At 37.0% G+C, this 24,851-nt stretch overlaps 2 protein-coding genes across 4 annotated transcripts; both read right to left on the bottom strand.

Annotated features, from left to right (window-relative positions):
* Nucleotides 1-2,305: 2,305 nt before the first annotated feature.
* Nucleotides 2,306-7,304, bottom strand: LOC116263350 (SUPPRESSOR OF GAMMA RESPONSE 1). 2 transcript variants are annotated; one of them, XM_031643051.2, is made up of 8 exons: nucleotides 7,178-7,304; nucleotides 7,005-7,049; nucleotides 6,754-6,889; nucleotides 4,317-4,503; nucleotides 3,732-4,234; nucleotides 3,402-3,647; nucleotides 2,954-3,310; nucleotides 2,306-2,865 (listed from the first exon to the last, which is right to left on the bottom strand). In XM_031643051.2, coding segments are annotated over exons 2-8 (1,494 nt in total). In that variant the 5' UTR covers nucleotides 7,007-7,049; nucleotides 7,178-7,304; the 3' UTR covers nucleotides 2,306-2,802. The 2 variants fall into 2 exon arrangements, with proteins under 2 accessions (XP_031498911.1, XP_031498910.1); XM_031643050.2 differs by lacking the exon at nucleotides 7,005-7,049 and having other exon boundaries at nucleotides 7,178-7,301.
* A 3,308-nt stretch (nucleotides 7,305-10,612) lies between these two features.
* Nucleotides 10,613-17,391, bottom strand: LOC116262744 (uncharacterized). 2 transcript variants are annotated; one of them, XM_031642235.2, is made up of 4 exons: nucleotides 15,651-17,391; nucleotides 14,953-15,557; nucleotides 14,618-14,810; nucleotides 10,613-11,185 (listed from the first exon to the last, which is right to left on the bottom strand). In XM_031642235.2, the coding sequence occupies exons 1-4, from the start codon at nucleotides 16,776-16,778 to the stop codon at nucleotides 10,955-10,957; spliced, it is 2,157 nt and encodes a 718-aa protein (XP_031498095.1). In that variant the 5' UTR covers nucleotides 16,779-17,391; the 3' UTR covers nucleotides 10,613-10,954. The 2 variants fall into 2 exon arrangements, with proteins under 2 accessions (XP_031498095.1, XP_031498094.1); XM_031642234.2 differs by having other exon boundaries at nucleotides 14,953-17,388.
* Between the last annotated feature and the right edge of the window lie 7,460 nt (nucleotides 17,392-24,851).

The raw sequence follows: 24,851 nt of genomic DNA, 5'->3' as shown, positions 1-24,851 counted from the left end.
GAAATGGATCGGATCATGTTTGTTTTAAAGGAAAAGATGAATTATTCTAGAAGAATATTGTAGAATTTGCAGTGACTACGATAAACAGAAGATCGAGAGGACCCTCATTGCCATTGTAGGATTGGATTCATGTGACCTTACCATTGAGCCATGGCGTGCTCATAGTGTGGTGTAAACCTAGAGAAATCCTTTAAACCATTACCTGCATAAAATTGATGTCGCTTCCTTCAGAAGGGAGATTTAAAGATAAACAGTTGCAGTAGTAACGAGTTCAACTTAAAAGCAATTCACTGGGTGATACAAAATTAGCCGGAGAATATATTGTACTGGGGATGACATGTGAACAATCTCCTCCCAAAGTTCTTTAAAAAATTGCCAAGAGAGGACTCTCTCTCTCTCTCTCTAGAAAGGGTCCTCTGTTCATGCATGAAAACCAGTGAGTTGAGGATGACAAGGCTACTTGGTAGGCTTCGCTTGTGCAAGTCACCGTGGGGGGTTGTTGTGTACACATGCTTCTTGAAGCACTTGAGTAATAACTTTTTAAAAGCAAATTATTAAATCATACAACTTATGTGGGAAGGTCCGGCCAGTTCGTCAGGTTATGATGTTGAGGAAGAAAATCTGGTAAAATGATGCTACTCCACGCACCAAATGGTGTGGATTTTTGGCTTTTGAAGGCAAATTGCTGACTTTAAACAGGCTGCAGAGATTTGGTCTGTCATTAGCCAGCATATGCTGGCAATGTGAAAAGGAGTTGGAATCTATTGATCGCATCTTTTTTAAATGGAGTCTTATTGCTATATCGAAGTTCTTGGGACTCAATTTTAATGTTCTGGTGTCTCTCCCGGGCCAATTGCAGGAAACAGTCAGGTGGTGGAAGCGGAAATTCTTGTGTGAGTGGATGAAGAGATGATGGTACCCATGGAATTTATGGAAGGTCAGGAATGAAATTGCACTAGGGGAACAGATGCCTGGTGCGATCAAGATGAGCGTTTTGGGAGGATGTAAAGTAATAGATTAGGATGAAATAGGCGTAATGGATATGTTCTCATGACGGTTTTTTTGTGCAAAAGTTCCAGTCTTTTGTCAATAGCACAAACACTTTACAGAAGGCTGCCACAAAGAACTAATATCTAGTGAAAACAGCAGTCTATATTAGGAATAAGAACAGCTCAAATGTCTCGAAAGAGGTTTTTTTTTTTTATTATTTGGGTACTCAAACTCCACAGCGAAATATTGGCACTGGAATTGGGATGTCTCTTTTATCAGTTAAATAAAGGAAGTAATATCTGTAAATGCAAAAGATACTGCCACCACTGCATAGCATTTCAATTTTTGTGAGTAGCTAAAGGAAAGGTAACATGGAAATAGATCCAAGATTTGTCTGCCTTTTTAACAGAAAATATTGCCAGAACTTTCAGTATTCTGTCAAAAGATGCACCGAGTTGCAAAAAGCCATTAGGCGTTAACAACTTGATTTAGGTGAAAAATGAGCCAAATGTATCAATCAGCAGAGTGCAGCAACTAAATCACCAGATTGCTAACAAGCATCAGTTATCACTTATAAGTTAGACGGTAGAAATGATTGACATATAGATATCTACTTTTGGATGAAAAGAAAAGGTGGAAAGAATTATAATTCACTTGAATTCAGAAGCAGGAAGGCCGAAGCTCCTCTTTTCGTCACCATTATGACTTAATAGTGGATAAAAAACTTTATGCTCAATGTCTTCTTCTTCATGTCTTTTCCATTGTCACAAAAAACTTGTACGGATATAGTGAGGAATTTCTTAGGTATAATATAACAAAGTTGAATATCTCGAAAAAATATCAGTGAATTTTTTAAAAAGTTAAAGCATTTAATAAATCTTGAAAATTATAAAACAATAAAAATTAATAAAAATATGAAAAAAAACAAATAAACACGTATTATACGCGTATTATATGCATTTTTTTGCGTTTCTTATTTTTTGGTGCTTTTTTTAAAACGTGTTTTTTCACGTGTTATACGGGTGACTTGTTTTCCACGTTTTATCCATGTTTTTTTCGAATAAAACACGTTTTCTGTGACAATATTGCATGTATTAATATAAGTAATTCATCCTATAAAGTTCGCCTGAACCTAAAATATTTAATTTTTTAGATTAGGAAGATCTGCAATGCACCAGGTGCCCGACTACTTGCGATAGCTTAGCAGTATAATCATTCCTCTAGTTGCATATAAGTTGATAGTAACCACGTAATATCAACCAGTTCTAGTATGTACTTATGACAACTGCCACTACAAATGCAAAGCTCAAAGAGGTGAGGAAAGTAGAGTTGGACCTTATCATAATAGCAGTAGCGTGTACATGACTAAGCCTCAAAAAAAATCCTATCAACTGAGCTAGATAATATAGATGTAGCATTCTTTTACATGGATAGAGAAAACATACAAATGCACTGTATGGGACTAAAGCCATCTACATATATTCAAGAAGCACAGTTTCAGCTAGCATGATTAAAACTGTGCCTTTAGTTTAACTTCATGGAAGAGGACTGGTATCCGCACCACCTTATGTGATGTGCTCCATCCATGCACCACCATTTCCATCTTCCCATTGGCAACCTTCTTACAGAGAGAAGAACCATCATGTCCAAAAGTCAGTTAGGTAGTAAAACTAATGACGAGTTCTAGATAAATACACAATAGAAGAGATAAAGCTCAAAAAGCAGTTTAGGTGCGCCTTCAGTGAAGCAGGGCTCTGAAACATTTGTTTGTAAGCTTTGCACTGAAGGACCACAAAACCTTCTCTCATATCCTTAATCATCAAGTCTGTTTCCATTCCAGCCCAATGAGCTTTCTTGTGAATCCAGTGGTATATCCTACAATTTTAATCCAGAATTCATCAAATGAATGCCTACATACTGTGACTAACGTCCAGAAGAAGAAGACAAGTATGTGATGACTTACAAGCTGGCTCAGACGAATATCTGTAGGGGTATCAAAGTCATTATTTGCAAGGTCTGGACGATTCAAGCTTTGGCACTCCTCTAAATCCTTCTTAAGATTTTCAGCCCCTATCCGAGAGTATTCTGCTAAACAAGGTACAATTTTTTTTGCAGCACTGCCACTGGAAGACTGGCTTTGTAGGATCTCATCGCAAATATACAACCCTTCCACAAGTTGCTGTGAATCAAGCAGAAATTGTGACTCCCCCTCCCACCACTTAGGATCTGCTATTGAGTTATTATTATGATCCTCAAGTCTCTCCCACTCAGGTTGACTACTTGCACAGTCCTCACCTTTCTCTGTCTGGGAAACCACAACCTGCAATCATGAACATGGAGACATTGGAAATAATGAGACCTAATTTTTTGTAGACTAGCATCTATAAACATGGCTCAAGATGTGACAGTACCTGAGGAAAAGTTTGTTTACCCTGTGATCCATGTTCTTGAACAAGATCATCACTGGAACTTTTCTTTACAGCACCACATGATATACCAATGAAATTTGATGAAACAACTGGCTCTTCTTTCAAGGATGTGGATTGAATTGATTCATAAGCCATAGTATCATCTTTCAAATTATGATGATCAAGTGTCTCCAAGTCAGGTTGACTACTTTCCCCATTCTCAGCATTTGTTGTCTCAGGATCAATCACCTGCAACCACCAAAATAATTACCTCACAATAGTTGGTACTTCAAATGTCACAAAAATCAATTAGTTATGGTAACTGACTGCTACCTGTGGAAAGGATTCTTTACTATCTGATACCTGCCCTTGCAAAAGATCATCATTAGTGATCTTACTACAAGACAAGTTAGGAAAGACATCTGCAAGGTCAGCTGGCTCCTCTTTCCTATATGTAGGTTGCCTTGATTCATCAATCACGTCATGCTCATTCTTGTCCAAAGTCTTAGATTGCTGCTGATAAAATACTTTAGAGACAACAAACTCCCCTTCCTTTTCTTCTTCCTCTGTTCCAAGGTGGTATTGGTGCATCACCCAGTTTGTTTTCTCTGATTTTCCACCTTTTGCTGTACTCGTATAAAGAACCATTATTTTTTTACAGCCCTTCTGTACTCCGTCTACAATTACAGGCTTTGTTTTACCAGTTTTATGCCAGCGTACATCTCCGAGGTATGGATCAAGTTCATTTTGTATTTTTCGCCGTTTCCTGGTTCCTGTACTATAGGCCTTCATTGTTCTATGGAAAAAATGTGATATGCTTCCATCTTTAGTGACACCTATAACACCAAAAGACAACCAGAATTAAACATTGTCTTGAAAAAGAGACATACAGAGGGAGAGAGAAAGAGAGAGACACACCTGGCAATTTCTCGGGATGAGTATAACAAATGCCATCTTCTTCTTGAACAGTTGGAATAAACTCATTGATGAAAGGATGTGGTGCCATATTTCTGACCCCAACTTTTGTTGATAAATGCCAAAGAAGCTCTTGATCAGATGGATCAAATTTCACCCCACGTGGTAGACCAGGCCAATCCTGAGTAACCTGGAAATGCAAGTGATAGGTGAATGTATGGGAATCATCCCATATTGAAATTCTGTAATTTATGTTTGGTTCTTGTCTTATAAAAAGTAGTAGTGGTTTCCAATACCTTGATCCAAAAGAAAATTAAAGTTGATGATGCAGTATGCACAAGAGATAAATGCTGTGTGCCCTAATCTTTTACATAAGCCGATTAATCATATGGATAGGTTCAGCAAAAATTTTTTGGTAAGCATCATACTTTTAGGCATGATGTATTAAACCATCAAATTTTGATGTTTTGTCACTTTGTGAGCCATTGAATATTTATGCCCTTGATTGTCTTACTTCAGCATCGAAATGATGTAAGTCAAGAACTTGCTATTTGTTAAATAAACTAATGTAGATCACATCCATTAAATTGTTTTGATCATCTGATAATCAGATGGTTTTATGGCATAGCACAGTACACAGTGGAACATAAAACCTAGAGCACATTATTCAATCATTGACATATAAAAAGGTATATATACATGTATGTGTGTGTGTGTGTGTACAAAAAATGAGCGGTGTTCCTCAAGCTTTAGTGTGCCCACATGTCATAAGCTAAAATGGTTTCACCTGATTTAATGACATAGACAGATACAACATGGCTTTCTTATCACAAATCATGTCCCAAGTCATACTTTTGGAAATAAAATAATATGATCTTTCGACTAATCAAATTTGATGCACTGTGCATTATAATACTCTTGATCTACAGTATCAATTTTGTGCTTCAGAGGTTCTTATTTATTAAATAAACTACGTAGGTCACATCCAACTATATTTTGGTTATTGGTGACGATCAAATAGCTTTATATATATGTAGTCATACATGCATATATATATACACACACACACACATAACTCTCTCTCTCCCCTCATTAATGTGACTTAGTACGGGAGAGGTCAGGAAAGAGATAAATCATAGACTGGCTATCAGGACTGGGAGAAGTGAGAAATCAGCATCTAAAGTCTTAACTATCCAAAAGTCCTTTTATGACCATTTAGTTGTTGGAGTAAGTCATAGACAATAAACTTTATTTTGCATTAGTTTAGGCATTTGGACAGCTTAAGCTGTGAAGTTTAAATATTTTAGTAAACAGGCTAGTAAGAGGATATCTTCTGTTATGGCGTTGAATATTTATGCAATTCATGGGGAATTAATTGTCAACCTGCACTTCTTGTTTTTGTGTTTGGTAACTCTTTATGCAGCATGCGTTTTAAGCTTGTTTCCAGAATATCATAGTCTTTTTGGATTTAGAAAGATTTAGTAAGAAAATCTGTAGTTTTTACAATGAGTTATGTTATATAAGCACCTTGATTAGGACCTGATATAGAAGTTACTATACACATTTTACATCGACGACATGGATAGAAAGGCCTTATATAAGGAACCAACCATTCGTTCCTGCTTCTTGAAGACAATTCTCTGCGACCTACATTTTCTGCTAGGAACCATGTAAGCCACTTCAAAATTTCAAGTTTCAAGAGATCATATAGAACTTTTGTGGACTTCCGTTGTACAAGACTACGAGTTGCTTACTATGGAGGACCGATAGTTGAACTACCATCTGAAAGTCATATGGCATTATGGAGAATGTGCAGTAATTGATGCAGAAGTTGATTGAAGGATTTCCAGTGGAGAAGTAGATATGTGAAGGGCTGATGGTTGAGATGTCAATTGAGATTTTGGAATGATAGGGTGCAGTAGACAGGTCCTCTTTGAAACATGCTAGTACTTAAGACATGGATCCTTCTGGTGACCTAATACATCCATTACCAACAGGAAACCAGAACTCTTCTTTCTTGCTCGTGTTTCATCTATCAGAAAGATAGGAATTAGCTCTAATTGTTGATGCTCCCTTATGCGGCAGAAACATCAGGGATTCTTTCTAATCATGCATTTTGATTTTCTTTTAGATAATATGAACTTCAGGTATAAGATTCTCTTGAGACCATTCATTTGAATAAAAAAACGAAATAAGTCAGATTTCTTACCGCAGTTATCATTCATTTTATTGGAAGTCCCCCAGAAAACAACTGTAATAACATGCATTGGTGTTTTCCTAGTCAGTTAAGCATGAAAGAATAATTTATTTTCCACCATCATTTATCAACTTACCAAATGGATCGTGTGGACAGTTAAAACAGAAACATAAAACAGCACCTTTAAGGCAAAAACCGATCCCCTCTCCCTAGTAATTTCCAAGTAGGAATCAGAGCACATACATCACTGTTGTCAATAACATAATTGCAACTGGGGCAAGTCCTGGTGGGATTGCTTCTCCACGCAACCTTCTGCGGGTCACTCGATGCACTCTTGATCTTCGTCGCGATCCTTTTGCAGTCAACTAACCAGGAAGCCCTGCAATTTCAAGTACCCATTAACCATCCGAGTCAAGTAGCGACAGAAGGCCACACAGTGTACGATCATGTAAAGAAAGAAGCCCCCAAGCTTAAAAAGAAGAAGTGAGACCAACATCTCGGCAAATAATAGAAAATTCCAACCCCATCACGAAAGCGACCTATATGAAGAAAAACCAATCAAATTGTTCTGATTAAAGAGAAAACAGAAGCCATCGAACAGAAGACAGTAGCTTGATCAAATGAAAGCTAGTGGGTTCCAGTTCCGGAGCTGTAACACGACGATTACCTCGACATCCCGGAGAACGCAAAGAAGAACAGAGACCCAGCCTCCCACCACAACTTTCACAGGAAGATGGGAATTTGAATACCCAGTCAAGGCAGGACGGCTCCTATTTAAATTTTTGGTTTTTTATTCAATGCAAAATTACCACCAGATCCAACAGAATCTTCGCTTGTCCCCCGTCTCCTTTTCCCACAGCGTCCTTGATCTTCGAATCTTTGGTAAAATTTTAAACTTGATAAATCACGAATCCTAGTAGAAGTCTTTTTACTAGATCAACAAACGCAAGCACCATGTTTAATCAAAAGCAAACTATTCCATCTGTTCGCTTTTCTACTTTTGAGTTTTGTCCATTCTTGTAAGCCATATATTTACTTGTAACAAAATACCCTCGTTTAGGAATCCTCTTGACCTAGGTGCCAGTCATGCAAAATTATGCATTCCAAGGCACCCTACAATAATGTTGAGTTCTACGTGTTCTTGATGTACATTATTTTCCCAAGTTTGTGGTAGTTTGGCCCCCATAAAACTTTTGAAAAATATGGCTGGCTCATGTAAAAACCTTTTAGAAATTTTATGTGGGGGGTCACAAAAAAAAACAAAATCCTGGCTATGCTCCTGCTCCTCTCTGCGCTCTTATCAATTATCTGTCTATGTCTTCTTGTTCTCTTCCAGTAGTCTACTACCTTACAAGCACTCAATAAGGAGATCTCCGGTAAGGAGAACCGGAGGTAGGTTGGCCATTCGTAAAAAGGTTGTAATAATTTAAGCTTAACACCTAATTATTCAAAGTTATTTTCGAGGACCCTTTTCATCGCCACGGCCAGGCTACTAATGGTAGGTAAGCATGAGTAACCAAGGTAACATTACTAAATTAATCTTTTACCATTCTTCTTTGTCTCTAACCCTCCATACAGTTCATTCGCATCATCATGTAGTCATGTTTGCACTTTTTGTTGGTGTTCATAATGTCCTGCCTCTAGTTAAGGAGACGTTTGATTGCCCTTCATCTACTCTGGTGTTACACCTCAAGAATTTGACATCCATCGATCCAAGTTCAGACCCTCCCTCCCGCCCTCTCTGATATTAAATCATACCTTTCTCAACACAAAAGTATAGTGAGGATCTTAATATGCTTGATTTGAGATCTTAGTTTGATGAATAAGAATTATGGATTTCACTGTGAATCTTTACCACGTTAACAAAAGTATTCAACATCAGATCATAGTTCTAAAATCAGAAGTGATCAAATATACTTTAGATTGGCAGCATGAATACATTTACGTGTCCAAAGATTGAGACAGATTCATGAAAATTAATTTAGAGTTCGCATCAATCCTTGGGGCAGATTTATAAAATACTGAGAGTAATTCTGCTGCCAAACGACCTTGTAGGGTTAAAGGGTGAGACTCATCCAGGTCTGTTCCGCTAGCAATCATGCTAGGGGCCTTGACAACAGGTAGATCCAACTTGGACGTGTGGATTGGTGTGCTGACCTCGGAAAAGGGCCTTGATCGGTCTCAAGGGGGGTTTGCAGAGTTCAGCACTTAGAAATTGATTGACAGTTTGCTCTTCAAACATTAAAAAGAATAATGTAATGCCCATTTGGAATACAAAATAAATGAGAAAAAGGATAAACATAGAAAATGGAAGATGCTGACCGTTCTCGTTTAAACAAATGCGAATAGGAGCTCAGTGAGCTGCAAGGATTGAAAAATGAGATTCTGAGAAAAGCAAAAGTCAGCACCCTAAGGAGATTTATTATTAGCCATATGTCGATGAATGCTCAGATGAGCAACCATGGAACACCAAGCAGATGCAGTAACTAGACCAAGTGAAAGATACCCACAAGATCTTCCACGGTATCAGAGCATCCACAGAAATGAGTGGATCCCCATGGTTCAGTTGAGAACCCAGAGATGGAGATAGGAAGTACTAGAGCATCTCCTCTTCTTCAACCCAACGGCCTGCCAAAGTTACATCATTGTATCCCAATTAAACAGTCTTCAAAGAACTATTTGTTATGAATTCATGTACTCTTGGTGGGTTTATAGATAGTTCTCAGCCATGCCCTTAAAAATTATTCAAGTCCGGTTCTAGAAAATTGAACCTGGATGGCATTATATGGCAGCATCAGAATCACTTGTCACTGGCTGATCACATCCCTTCCGGTACATACACGGAAAATGTTCAAATCTCGTGATTAATCCAAAAAACTTTGGCACCTGAGTACCACGGCAAGTCCCGATTAATCAATTGCAAAAAAAAATGTGATTAATTGATTATATATATGCAGAAACAACACTATCAGAATAATCATGAATCACTTGAGCAATTCGGTGGCCAGTCCAAGAGTGCCACATGTGAATTTAAAATATTTTTTGAAATATCTTAAGGAAATTTCTTATTTTTTAATTGTATTGATTCGTTTGTTTTAAATAAAAATTTAGTAATTTCTTACGTATTCACAGTCGATTAAGAATCAGCGAATTGGTTGCTTTACAGCCTCACTGATTCTGTTCATGCACATATTTTTACAACGTTGGTCATAAGTAAAGAGAATCATAAACTAAAATTAAGTGTTAAAATGATGAGTTATAATTAATAACAGCTTAATTTACGTGAGTGATTATAAACAAACAATTTGATAATGTCGGATGTAAATGTTGAAATTTTAAATTATCTTACTTTCTTACTGCAATCAATAAACGGAGACGTATCGATTTGATTAATGTACTTTTATTAATTTATTTAATTGTCCAAGTCAACATTGAAAAGTATAGCTTCAGAGTTTCACAGTAAGTGGAATGTCCATGGAGGTTTGCTTCTAGTAATTTGGGAACTGAGGCACCCGAGTCACAGGACGACTTGAATTTTTCACTCCAGTCATGGGTGAAGCTCCTCACAAATTATGATCTGAACCTGGAAAACAAATCTGCGATAACTTTCTCAAACATTAGTCAAGCACAAAGGGAAGCTTATGTGAAAAGTTCCCCAAAATTTTTGAAAAGCAAGATATTAATGTTCCTAAACAGCCATGTGTTCCTTGCTAAGGTACTTCCTGCAGTCCTGCTGTATACTGTTATCTTCTTGTTCTCTCTCTCTCTCTCTCTCTCTCTCTCTTTGGGGATTGGTGAATCGTTTAGCATAGGAAAGGGCAAGGATTGGATAATAAGAGAAGGGTTAAGACAGAATAAAATGCAATGTCACTGATGAAGAACCTGAACAAGAGGGGGGTTCCGTAACGAGCCATGAACTGGAAGAGAGAATAAAAAGCAACGTCACCGATGAAGAACCTGAACAAGAGGGGGGGGTTCTGTAGCGAGCCATGAACTCGAAGACAGAATAAAATACAATGTCACAGATGAAGAACCTAATGCGTAAAAAGTGCTCGGCACAGAGAGAGAGAGAGAGAGAGAGAGAGAGAGAGAGAGAGAGACATGAATTAATACAATCTTATATCATTTTAATTGGAGCAAACGGTTCAACCGTCAATCGGTTTACAACAACCTAGAAAGCATGGGAAGGAAACCAATTCCTGCCAACAAACAATTGGAGACAAAAAAAAGACAAATGAATTCTGAGAGACAAAAATCACCACCTCAAGGAAGAATATAAAAAGGACTGCTTGAAAAGAGAGCAAAGATGAGATATTCTTTGTTAAAAGCAGGATTTGCCCACCATCGCCATACTGTGCAACATGGCACTGCTTCTTTTCTTTTCTGCATCTTTGGAACAATGAGATGGCTGTGCAGAGAATGTAATGGCACCAAATTTCTTTCATTACCGAGCTGAACCTGAAAAGCTTTTTTCCAGAGCGACGCTCACAACTGAAGGGTGGCCAGGAACTCTCGACTTCTCCAAGCTGCCTTGCAGAAGAGCAGCTCTCTGTGGATTGAGAAGCAAGAGCTGTTGCACATCCTTTGGCAAAACATTGAAAACTATCTGCAAATCACCCTTCAGTTTGCGGCATGCTAGTACAGAATCTTCACATCCCCGTCCAGATCGCATAGACTGAAAATTGATGATGGAAGAGTTTAATGCATGGCATTCAAAATAAGCCAGAAAGTTTAACAAGGTTAATTAGATAACATGAGGAAAGCCAAGGCAGCAGAACATTCTCAAAATTCAGAATACAGTTCCAACTTCCAAGGGTGACCACCTTTTAGAGATTATTGTAGAACTTGAGACTGGTTAGAAAGGTATACCAGTAATATTACGGCTAACAAATCTGCATTTTCTTTATATGACACAATAACATATTCTGCAGCACTAAGGCAAACTTCTCAGTTTCTCTATAACTGAAAAATTTGCATTTGCCAAATTCAGCCTACAAGCAATATGTATCTTGCCTAAAAAGGGGCAAATAACTAGTTTCATATTTAGGTTCGTAAATCATTTGTGAACTATTGAGGACATTTTCATGCATGTTTCTACCAGTATTTTTAGCAGAATGCAACTAAAAGATGAAATCAGAACTGTTTCCAGTGCATGAACAAGAAGGAAGAAAAGGAAAAGAATTGGTTAGAGCAGAATGAAAAATAAAGCTCCAACCAGTAAAGGTATTACAGAAAGGAAACATCAACAATGGAACAACTGTGTTAATCAGTTTACAATATTTAATGAAGAACCACATTAAAATGCATTATTTCTGAAAAAACAGAAAATAGAATTTTAGCTCCCCCTTACGGGATGCTATTTTTCAACAATTTTATTCATAGCTACAGATATCGCTTTTTTTCCTTTCAAAAACAATGCAATATTAACATTAAAAAGAGACAAATAAAAAAAATGTGTTTTAAAAAATGAAAATAAATTTATGTGTGTATTTTGCATTTCCCTTTTTTGGTTCTTCTATTTTTTAACGTTAATATCATCATGAATCCAACTTTCAACTTCAATTAAATTTATTATCATAAGCATTATGATTATTAAAACATTATTTTTATTATTTTATCTACTTATGTTTATGTCTTCTTATTAATTTCTCATTTATTTTATTTTTACCAAATTTTAAGGATTGTTTCATTCACAAAAATTTGCCAAGTTTTTTTTCTAACAAAAAACAACTTTGCTGAAAAATGAAAATATACCAGAAAAAAAACTCACCATTAAAAACATGAGAATGATATTTGCGGCTATGGTTTTATTTCCGCAACCAAATCCAAGAATTTATTGGAAGTTTGAAAATGTTAGCTCCAATTGACTTGCTTCCCTTCCTACAGCTATTGATACCGTGAATTACAAGGGCACATGAAATTATATATGCGCAGGAAACGTGACTACCAGAAAAATATTATAATACCTTTCATAGATCAACTCTGTGAATTCTTTCTAAAAGGTCTTTGAAAGACAATAGATTAATATTGACAACTAGTAATTAGTGTATGCTTGTGTGAAGGTATGCACAAAAGAATCACCTCCCCATCTCTCTCCCTTCTTGTTCAAAGTTTTATTACCTCTCCTACCTTTTCTTTTATCGTTCTTCTTCCCCATTTTTCTTCTTTTCTTCCTTTGCCAACTTGGAAGAGAGATAAATTGGACTAAATAGAAGGGAGGAGAATATCCAAAAAGACGTTTGTTCACAAACAAGTTATTCAATGGTGCAAAGTTGAAAGCAAGCATTTTCAAACTTTTTCTTTTTTTAGTCTCTCAATGTTTCATCTGTTAAGAGATCCCAATATTTCATTCAGGGGGCTCCTATAAAGAAATTGATTGACTGTTGACCCTGGATGAAATCTGAAAGACAGAAAAGGGAATACCATACTATGATACTAACAATAATTATATGAAATAACTATCATGAAAATGATAATGCACAAAGCTATGAAATAGTTATCTAATATTTTTCTGAGGTATGAAAATATACAAGCTAACTCAAAAGCAAACAAGAAATTATAGATATGTAAGAGTAAAGACTTTAAAAATCAAAATTCCTAGAGGATATAGAATTTCCATGAAAAGTTTATGAATGGGATAGCTTATCTCCTCACCTCATTGTGATCAGAGCTCAAGGAAACTTTTGAAAGAGATTGGGGACTTCTATGCTTCCAAAATAAATTGTGAAAATTTTAGTGGAAAAATTCAACCGCATAACTGGCTTAGCCAGGGGAAAGGAACTCCTATGAGGAAGTGAAGAAAAAAAACATTGGCATATTTAAAACTTATCTAATTTGAAGTTATCACAAAATTAGTTCCATTAATTGTTTTACTCCCTTGAATATGAAGGGCCATGTGGAGTCTAACACATGGAGCACAACCATCAGGGTGAGGTCTGCAAGTCATGGAGCAAAAACACCAGGAGGCTCAGTGTGCTGGAGAAAGATGGACATTGATCCAAAAATGAAAGTGTGGGTCGCTTGCAGATTATCCCATACCATTGACAATTAAAGCTTCTCAGCAGCAAAGCCCATAATTTCAAAGCAAAGAATAAAAATGGGAAGCAGAGTCAACCTAAGAAGTTGGGTCACCAAACTAAACAACAAGACCAAGACTAAGCAACGGTCTATTAATAAATCATGTTTCTGCACGCATCTTAGAAGAACAAAGAAAGATCTACAAGGCTACTTGAACTTCCTGGTTCCAGGTTCCTCAAGGTAAAGAATGAATGTCCTTCCTTAAGGGAATCTGCATTTATGCTAAAGGCATTTTACTGCATAAAGATTGGAAAAAGATACATAAAGAGAAGCCTGCACAGTGAAAAAAACCGCATGAGGCTGGCTTAAAAGAGCAGTGAACACCTTCCAGTCTTGACAGTGGAAAGATAGCAAGCTGTTGCTTTCTTCCATCACTTACCGACTATGGAGCATGACTTTCTATAAAAGTACTGGCATGATGGCATCCTTTTTGTTGTAACACTCCTGAGAAAGGACTTGAGAATGATCCCAACAAGCTTTTCAGAAAACTCCATGGGTTTAATTTATATACATATATCATGCTACCAGTTGTCCATGTATGAACTAATATATGGTGGGTTGCGATTACCCAGACAGGATACTCAGGTCAGTTTAGATTGGGTTGTAACAGTAACAAGACAAACGAAAAGACTGCTTCTTAATTTAATCAAAATAACCAGAAAACTTGTGATGACTATACCGTCCACTTTCTTTTTCATCAAAAAGAGATTGAAGTGATCTAAGTTCAACCAACAACCATAACATACAGCAAATCCTTGGCACATTAAATGAAAATCAGGAGCCTACACAACCAATAAAGTTAGAACATAAAATACTACAAGAAGTTTAAGACTAAGCAACTAACTATGCCTTGTAAAGTGGAAACACACTAGGCGGTATAATTAATACTTCGAGAGAGTGTGCCATAAAGAAGGCATAACAGAACATGACATCAGACAAAGAGAGCATCATAATTTTAACAAGATAAATGAGCAATAACTTTGAAAATGCAAAGGAAAAATCCATATTTTCTGAAACCAGAAAAAATCACCTCAAGTTCCCGCTGATAGTATCGTTCTATAGCATGGAAAGAGTCAACCATCTCAAGCTCAGACATTTTTGCTGTAATTTGGCGTACATCTGCTCTTATCCTGGCCTGCCTCCATAAGCGATGTTGTTCTTGCTCTGCAGCAGCACGTCTTCTTTGGAACCACGGTGAGAAATTACGGCCTTTCAAGAAGTGCCTAATGTAAATTGAAATTTAAAAATGCAAATTATTACCGGGGAAAGCAAGGAGTAGTTCAGGGTGGCATACAGCCACATACATGCAAACAAAAGGTATGATAAATTAACCTCATGGGATAACCTAATCCTATCTCTTATTACCTGTATAGATCCAGCCAATTAGCTCGCATCCTTTTTGACAAAAACTTTCCCGGTCCTCGCTCTGAAAGGTTTCCCAAAAATTCATGAGTGTGAAATGATGGCAATGAAGGAGGCTCAACAAAAGGAGAAGTTCCTTCAGAAGGTGTTGTAACTCTCAAATAAGGACCAAAAGGAGCGAGAAAATTGGTAGTGAGCTCTAGAAAATGCCGGCGCAAAATCTCATTATTGACAACAGACATCGACTCTTCAACTCTTGGAGTAACACCTGCATCAACAAGTCTATTTAAGACAGCAGTGTCTGGCTTTGTTGTTGGTTGATAGGTGCTCCAAACAGCTTCCTTGTGCTCCGTCATCAAGCTAAGAGGTCCATCCCTCCTCATTTTCACAGCATGTATTAGATTTGAAGGTGAAAACTTCTTCAAAGATGACAACTGAAGACCCTGTTGGTCCTGCTTTCTTCCGTTAGAAGATCTTGCAGCCATTGGAGTCTTACTGGAACTAGCAACAGAACCACCAACTGAGACAACATGAGGAATGCTACGAAGAGCCTTGAGAAAGAAAAAATTGGTCACCCCAAGAATCATTGGTGGAAACTGATCTCCTTCCTTTAAGGAATTAAGATGAGAAAAGTCATGGTCGTGGATAGTAAAATATGGACGAAAGTCTACACTACAAGGAAGAGGTGCAGCCAAACTAACAATGCAGGCAACAGCTTCAGAACACTGGGAAGGCGTTGGTGCAATGATGAGCATTGGTTCACCAATTATCAACAGCTCCCACAGCATCCATATCTGCAATATAATTCCCCTGAACATTCCAAAAAGATCAGCCTCATGAAACAACCCTTGGGGGATAGAGTGATTCAAAGGTGGAAATGGAGCCATTGCTGAAACAAACTCGTCATAGGAGCTCCCATAATCAGAAGTCAAGCTGCACGCAGGAGGAAGATAAGCCTTCAGTGAAGCACTGCCTATAGGAAGATCCATCAATTCACCAAGAACGGGGCTCGGCCAACGTGAAACGAAGGTTGCCACATGATCAAGAGCTTTTTTACCAATATCAAAGCACAAAGGCCCCAGTATCTGCAACAAAGGCTTGAAGACACTCGAAAATGGTTTACGTGTCAAGATGACAACCGACTTCTGCTCCCCCCCGCGCTTCAACCTCTGATCCTGTCTCTGCCTATTAAAAACATATCCATAGAGGAAATCGTTACCGTCAGTACCAGAAGCATTCTGGCTACCCACTCTCTGCATTGCAGGAGGATGATCCTCACTCAAATGAGGATGCTCCACAGGGGGTGAGTTATGCAACTCCGCAGAATCGAAAACTTGTTTCCCACTTGACTCGCCGCCAATCGATCTCGGAGAAAGAACAGAAGCCAAAGCACTCAGAACAGAAGAATTCGTCCAACCACCACTTCCACCCTCATCATTGCCATCATCTCCTGTACTCGATACCACGTCAGAATTATCCACGTTGGACCTTGTTTCTACATTAAGTGGCCTGACAGTATCCGGTGGTACAGAGTCTTCCTGTGCCTTGAGGGCATCTGGTGCGGTCCCTCGCCTCCGGAATCGAAAGAAGAACATACAGTCATGGATGCTCGCGCTGTTCTGATTCTGAGACATGGAATCGGGAAAGGAGCTGAAAGCGACGTTGAGCTCCTCATCTTGGCTGACGGAAGCGGGAGGGAAGCACTCCTCAATCACCTGACCCTGCTCTAAATCGAACCGGATGATGCAAAAGGCGACCACCCATCTCCTAAGAGCAATCAAATCAGGCCGGGAACAGGGGTCTAGCTTCAACGATGAAGCTCGATTCATTACCCTAAACGCCGATGCTCATACGCCAAGAGTCAGACCCAGTACCTAAATCTCATGCCGGATCGTACTCAAGTAACTTCTCACTCACAATCCCACAACAACGACAGATTGGTACCGCTCAGAAGCTCAAAAACTGAAAATCGTTGGCGTTTCCCATAATTTCTCAACTCATGATCCCGAACGAATTCGGACTTCCCTCAAGCATAAGATTTCTATAACGTTTTCCTCGAATTTGACAAGAATGTGGCGTTCAACCAGGAATCAGCGGAATGCGATAGAAGATTTCGATGGGTACTCACCTGGAAGTGACATCGCATGATCCCACCTGCTTTCAGAGTGATTTAACCAAAACATGGGTTTCCATCATTGCGTCAACTAGAAGCCGGTTACTTCTTCCTCTCTCTCTCTCTCCGCCTCCCTTCCTCTCTGTATGTTGCTCCTCCTCTCACCTCATTCCTTTCTTTACATTCATTACTGAAAATTTATCCGTTTGATCAGGAGGGGCGTAGATAAGCATTTCCTGCTTTTAAGGCTGGGGTAGAAATTGCAATAGGCCAAGGCCCTTCTTCCACAATTTTACTATTATATTTGCTAACCAAATTCTACCGGTTTCGTTTCTGAGGGGCATCACGTTCTCTAAACCATATCTGATAGTTAACGGAAAATGCAAAGATCACGGGGCTGTGGGAATGTCTTGAACAATATTTACATTAACATAAATAATTAAATTCAGGAAGCCAATGTTTCCAGAAAAATTCAGTACGATGGCCCATCAGATGAATTTCGCCATCAATCACGATTTAGCACGGAATGAATTTAATTGCTTGTATATATCAGGGAAGATGACAGAGACCTCAAGGAAGAAGAAACCGAATATAATGTTAAGGAGAAAATGTTATTGGTATGTCCACTGGCCAAGCATTTTTCCTTTTCCCCTTCTTCGGTGGGCATATAGTATACGGGCATTTTGGGCTCGGTTGGACACCAAGTTATGCCAGGTTGAAGACTCCACATGTACCTGATCCAAGTAAGCAGATCATGTGAGATGTGAACTGCCAAAAGCATTTTAAGGATCTTCGGATTTTATATTTGAGATTCCATACCTTTGGTTTGTAACAAGAAAATAAATCCTTAGTTTAAAACACATCTGATGTACATCATATCTTGCAACTTTTCCTGTGAATTAAAAACTCACATCTTACTGCCCTTCTTTTCAAGTAAACAGAAGGTTTACAACCCATTGCAAAAAAATTGAAAAAAAAAATTCAAGTAAGCAGAGCAGAAGGTTTACAACCCATTGCAAAAAAAAAAAAAAAAAAAAAAGAACCGAATCTAATTAAAAACCAGCCCCTTGTGCGACCGGCTATGCTATGCCCCTATTGAGTTCTTAAGTACAATGTATATTAGAATCATAGTTGGTAAACTTGTAACTCAAACTCAAATTGGCCTAATTAGGTCATTAGTCAGAGAGCTGACTCAACGGCTCGATTGGGTTAGTTCATAAATTTTTAAATTTTTACAATGTATTTTTTTTATATAACTAAATGAAGAAGGTAAGTTTGTAGGGACTGTACGTTTGATTTTTTCGTCAACTAAAATGAAATAACATGTAATATAAGTATAACTAATAAAGTTTGTGATATTTCACAATTCAAAAAATAATAAACTTTAGTGTTCAGCAGTTCATGATAAAAAAGAACATCTAATTAGTTGATGATCCTAGCTGACTTGGTGATCCCCGACTCATAACAGTAAATAGATGATTCTAATCGACTTGAAAAACTCATAATTAAAATCAACGGGTTTGCCAACTATGATTAAAACAATAGATCAGAACGCCTATAGTTATTAGGGACCTGCCCATAACCCAAATAAAGATCCAAGCCACTCATACCCCTTAGCGGGAGCTTTAATAGGTCATGAGCGGATCTTGAGCCATACAACTAGACCTGCTTTCAAGGGAGGAGCCAAGATTTTCTTCAACGGCGGCCGATAGTCCAATCTCTGGATCTGGGTAAGACAAAATTGAATTCAAATCCAAAAAATACATGACGTAATTAAAAAATTATATTTTTTTCAATGTATATTTTTTTTTTTTCATTGGCAGGGTGAAACCATGGCCTTTGGTGGACCCCCATGAACAAAGCTCGATCTATCAAGCCTGAACGCATCATATAAAGGCAAATTTTTACTTAGGACCCTTCTTTTAGTCATAATCCAAAGAAGGTCTTATGTCCTTTGAATTTGTTCACAAGTCCCAACAACTATCAAATATTTTATGTAGGCTGTGACTTTGGATCAAAATCGGACTCAGAACTTGAATTGACAGATATCCAAAATCCACTACAACATATACAAAATCTCCATGGTTAGATAAACCCTTTAAAATTTTGACAAACTTATTCATTCCGATCCCTATATAAAATTACCGGCTCTGTTCTGGATTTAACACTGCCTAACCCAAAACATGTTCAGAAGATCGGTTAACATCCTTAATTTGGGTGTTTTAAAATAGGTATGTACAACGATTCGAGCCAACTTAATTTGGACCCACTTGGTAAGCTCAATTCGAGCTCCAGTGATTGATTTAATAAGCAAGTCAAGCTTGAGCTTTGAGTTAAAACTCGAGTTATAAATGCAGTCAAATTCGAGTTACATAAGCTCGACTCGTTTAAACTCACTCAGATTGTGTCTTTCCTTTTTGCTAATATTTAAGGGCATGTCGGTACATTTTGATAAATTTTAACACTCTTTAGTTGGTTTTCATTTTTCTTTAAAGAAAATAATATAAATGAATCAAGTGACAGGAGTTTAAATGAATCCAACTCGAGCTCGGATTCAGTTACTCAATTCGAACTCAAGCTCGAGCCGAACTCGGCTCGTTTGTTATACATTCCTCTATATTCTAAAGAGCCCCCACCAAAAAAATAGTGATAATAAGAGTCTAGAATGTTAGAAAGCACCACTCTTTTCACCTCTCATAATTTTTCCATGTATAGAAGAAGGTTGAAAGAGAAGTTATGTCTGCTTTGGTTTACCACGGAGGTCTGGGTTCCGGTTTCCTACCAAAATTGACATACAAGATCATGTTCTTAAATGCTTTTGTGATTCGTGGCACTGAACTCTATGTCTTACCATATACCAACATCGACATGACATTCTTCTTCTTCTTCTTGCAAAAAAGCCTTATCAAATAGGAAGTTTGCAGCTTTTTATGCAGCTCCATGCTTGAAAAGGGTTGTTTGTAAGCTGTTATTAGAAACGAGGAAACATTTGCTGTGATGTGATTTCAGCCTATGAAATGCTTTCTCACCTGAGAAAATGACACTTGAAAAGGGGGAAATCGTTATTCATATAAATTAAGATTTTGCCCCAGCTTTGGAGCGATCGATTTTCACCCATCAAGATTGAATGAGGAGACGTTTTCTCCGTCAACATCTCTCTATGATGTCATCACCTTCCAAACAAGGGGAGAAAACATTAGGTTGATCAAGTGAAATTTATTGAAAAAAAATGTGAAATAGTAAAATTTCTTTCTCATTGACCACTTGAAGAAAATGCACAAGTGTCAGGGGCACCAACCTTTGTATTGTAAAAAAGAGAACACTTACAAGTACGTTGAAGCAAAGTAGGGAGGCAGTACGCCCATACACCAAAAGCAGCAGACCATGTATTCTAAAAAGACAATGGGTTGAGTGGAAGCTTTGGTTCTCTGTCAAGTGGTTGGTCTCACTTGCTTACCCGGTGATAAAGGTAAATTGACCGTCAACTAAACATCATATGTAAGTTAACAATTGCAAATCCAAAAAGTTCTTTATATTGGGAACTCAAAGAAGCTAAATGGTGGTAAAAAAACAAACATCATATCCAATCCTTTCTTGTTATTCCACCATATTTGGCTAAAATTCTCCGATTGCAGGAAAATAGATGATTTACTTGCAGCAATAACGAGCGGATAGAGAAATGTATTTGAATCATATGATTGTGGATTGTAATGCATATGTTTCCATTCTTTGGTCACTGAATTCCGTATTCTTCTATAGATTATGAACTGGCCATGGGAGCAAAAGACTGTGGTTCATGCATTGAGTGCAAAAAAAAGGTTCCAAGTGAAAATCAAGAGATTGTAGATGGGGAAGGAGAAGATTAATGGATTTGACTTTGAGGAATTTCAACATGCAAATCATTTTTGTGCGTAGAGGCCACACCCTCTTCTACCGTGTTTGCTTTATGTTTGATTCGGATATTTAATGAAACTTGATTTGTATTTCTTTTTGGTTAAACTTAAAGATTCTTGACAAACTTGTTTATCAAGATGTCTGTTAGACATCTTTCATGGCCATCATTCTTTCACCTTACAGTTATCTTCTCTTTTATATTAAATTATTGAATTTAAATTTGTGTATTCAATTTATGATCTTTTTCATCACGCAGAAGAAAAAAAAAATGTATTATTATGACTATTTTGAAGGGCTCCGTTTTATGGAAAGAGAATAGACATGATAATCTGGAAGTGGTAGACTCTAACAATGCCACATCTTTAGAATTATTTTTTGAAAACTGTGAAATGAAAACATACTAGTTCTATGAATTGGATGATAAAGATCACAAGAAGAAATGTATAAACTACTTTTAAGTGGCGATAGTAAACATCATATGGATACCAATTCACAATCGAATAATTAAAATGTCTCACGAGAATGCGGGGAGGAAGATTCCCTGTCATGCTTTTGCAGTTGCAGCAAAAACCACGATGAGAGCCCTTTGCGATGTAAAATGACTGAAGAATGCAGAATTCATGAAGATATGGATGAAAACAATTCATGAAAGTGGTAAGATCTAGAAATTAATTTTGTTGACCTTTTGCTAGGCAGGAAGCAAGTTGGTTTTCCAGATTAAAGGGATGAAAATGGACTGGACAAGACCTATGAAGCTCACGCGGTAGTGAAACAATATATTGGAAAAGGAAAACATAGTCTAGAGAGATTTTGTCTTGAGTAGCTAATTAAGCCGACTTTTGTTGATCATTTGGTACTAGCTACCGTCATATACATGCATCGTCATATACATGCATGTAGGGTCGATAGGTTGTTTGGTAATGCAAGGACCTAGAACATCTCGATCAGAAAGATAGTTCAATATTCATTCACTAGAGAGAAAAGTGCCCGGTTCCTAAATATGACGGCACCAAAGAAGGTCTATAGTACCTTTTTTTCTTACATTAAATGCTTGTTTGGCAAAGTGAACAATCTGTAACTGTTTATGAATATACTCTAAAAATTGAGGTAAAATAATAAAATATTATAATAAGTGTTCAATGAATCTACTCAATTTTTTTAACATAGCCACAAACAGACTATTTGGTGACAATGACACACTGTTGCTATCCCATGAATTTATCCTAAAAACGAAACAGAGTCATAGAACACTGTTACAGAGGTTTCGTAAATCTACCTCATTTTTGGGACAGATTTATGAGACAGCAAAATGTGTTATTGTTGTCAAATGACTTCTAAGAAGTCGTTTGGTAATGGCAACAGTATGTTACTGTTCCTTGGTTAAACATTACAATACAATGACTATGAAACTACCCCAACGTTTAAGACAGATTCATAGAACAGTAATATAACATACTATTATTGTTGCCAAACGATTTCAGTAATAACGCGTTAGTGTTTTATGAATATGTCTTAATCTTTAAGACAGATTTTTAAACCACTAAGCATGGTATTTCATTTACCAAATGCCCTCTAAAAGTTTTAACAAGTTACTTACGTTGTGTTTTTCCTCATCTCTTGGTAAAAAGAAAATTTACAAAAAATCCCTTCCAATGTCTACATAGGGATTCCTAAAATCCAGTATGTTTATCACCGACATATCAAACCAAATCAGCTATGAATGACTAATATAAAAAATATCAACCGGTGAAATCTATATAACCTGATACCAATGCGGGCCCATTTTAGCGACATTTTAAAAGGCCGTAGATTGGCACCTGACCTAGCTTCGCTTTGATGGCAGTGCAATGAGCATTGATGAGGCTGAATTCCCATATATCCAAACAAACAAGATAAAAACTCCTAGTGCGCAAGGTTGAATTCGTATGTATTCAAACAAACAAGATAAAAATCCCTAATATTGCCTATGGATGAATCCTTTTTTTTCTTTTTTTCTTTTTCCATAAAGATATTTCTGTAAGTATATTTTCTTAGTGACCCACCTCAGAAGCTTCGCTTTGCTTTGTCTGGTACATCTGTGCCAAAGTATTGTCGATGATTTTCTTTTGACAAAAAGTTAAGGCCCTTTGTTTACACAATGCTAGGTTGTATTTACAAATTACAGTAGAGCATAAATTCTCCTTGAGAGGCTGGGGTTTAAAAAGGTTATATATATATATATATATATATATATAAGATAAAAACCTGACCACTTGATAAAAACCAGACTTATAAAACTAATTATTAAAATAATTTTTTTACAATCTAACTTTATAGATATGATCTTAAGAGTCATTTGATGAAAAATGTATATTAAGTTAATTGTTTTCTTACCTAAATAATGTTTTTTTAATGGTCAAAAAATGAGCGGCTCTTATACCATCAAAATTTTGATACTATAAAGAGCAATTATTTTTATAAAAATGACTTGAACTAAAACATGATTTACATTAAATTAGTGTTTATAAACACATTAGAATGTTCACATTTTGTTTAAAACATTTTTTTTAACAGGAATTTAAAAGGTTCTGACCCAAATATATATATATATATATATATATATATATATATATATATATATATATATATATATAGAGAGAGAGAGAGAGTAAAAATCAGCAAGTACCTCTTAAATGATTATTTTTTGTTTTGTGTCACTAAAAGTCATTACAAAAAAAGTGTTGCTACTATATGTAGGAATTGGTAAATACCATGCCACTTAGGTAATGAACAAAAAATGAGACTCATTATAAATAATCGTTAAAGTGTTTTTCCTCTTTTTTCAATCTAATCTCGTAGATCTTATCTTAAAAGTGATTTGAATAGAAATAATTATTTAATTATTTAATTTTTAAATTTAATAGATATTCTTTAATAAAAAATTTGAATAGCTCTTATAAAATCAATCTTTTGATAAAGTATAAAATCGTATTTTAAAAAATAACTTGCATTAAAACATGTCTTATATTAAATTAACGCTTATAAACACATTAGTATGTTCTCCAACTAAAGATAACCGTGAATTTGAGATCCCCAACAGTCGAACATAAAGAAGATCAAAGAATCCATAAGAAGGTCAAACGACGCGAGGTTGCTCTACTACCTTTGCAAGTTGAAGCCGGCGATCGCAGCACGACCTCTTTGATAAACTAACTGCTCTTCACGACCATTCAGATAGAAACGTTGATTGCCAAAATTTTCGCACAATCTCCTTGGACCAATGGGCCAGGTGAATAAGCAAAACAGGCGACGAAAAATCCAAATGGGTGCTCACGTGACTCCGGGCCCGGCAGGAAGAAGGTCCTTGCATTCTATGAATCCACGAGCGCATCTGGATATCAGTTTTGATCATGGAGACAGAACATACAGGCATAAAACTTTGAAGAAACAAACAATGGAGGACTGACGATTGATAACAGATTGAATTTGGTGAACTTCAGGGTGATCCCAACGAACTCATTTCCATTGTCAGATATACAGGAAACACATAGCGCGGCACCAAGATGCACAATTTTTGCATATTTTTTCTGTTGAGGATGGCATACAAGAAGAGGCGACAGAAAACTAAGTTGGAACATGCTCCGCATGTCCCATGGCCCATTACAGTCTCTACCTTAATGTCAGTGTCTCGAAGCGGGCACTCGCCCATGGCGTTGAGGTTATCACAGTGAAAAGCCAAAACTGCCGATTAACTGGTCATAGGGGCCAAAGAACCTAAGATGTTGAAGGGACCATAAAAGACTGGCCATGCCACCATTATAGAACAACTCGTTTGTTTTGTCTGGACTGATGATGAAACCAGGCGTGTCAATGTCAAAGATTGCTGTTCAAGAACATTAATTGCACAAAGAAAAGG

The sequence above is a fragment of the Nymphaea colorata genome, chromosome 10 (genome assembly GCF_008831285.2).
Source record: "Nymphaea colorata isolate Beijing-Zhang1983 chromosome 10, ASM883128v2, whole genome shotgun sequence".
Taxonomy (NCBI): Eukaryota; Viridiplantae; Streptophyta; class Magnoliopsida; order Nymphaeales; family Nymphaeaceae; genus Nymphaea; species Nymphaea colorata.
This window is presented reverse-complemented; position numbering and strand designations above follow the sequence as displayed.

Excerpts from the sequence above, each read along its gene's own strand:
- LOC116263350 (XM_031643050.2), bottom strand. Across the intron at positions 4,504-6,753 it reads ATGTTATTGACAACAGTGAT|GTTACTCAGGATTGGCCTGG; the intron begins GTATGTGCTCTG and ends TTGCATTTCCAG. Across the intron at positions 2,866-2,953 it reads ATATTCGTCTGAGCCAGCTT|GATATACCACTGGATTCACA; the intron begins GTAAGTCATCAC and ends TTAAAATTGTAG.
- LOC116262744 (XM_031642234.2), bottom strand. The coding sequence starts at position 16,778 with ATGAATCGAGCTTCATCGTTGAAGCTAGACCCCTGTTCCCGGCCTGAT. Across the intron at positions 14,811-14,952 it reads AATTGGCTGGATCTATACAG|GCACTTCTTGAAAGGCCGTA; the intron begins GTAATAAGAGAT and ends AATTTACATTAG. Across the intron at positions 11,186-14,617 it reads ACTATCAGCGGGAACTTGAG|TCTATGCGATCTGGACGGGG; the intron begins GTGATTTTTTCT and ends ATCAATTTTCAG.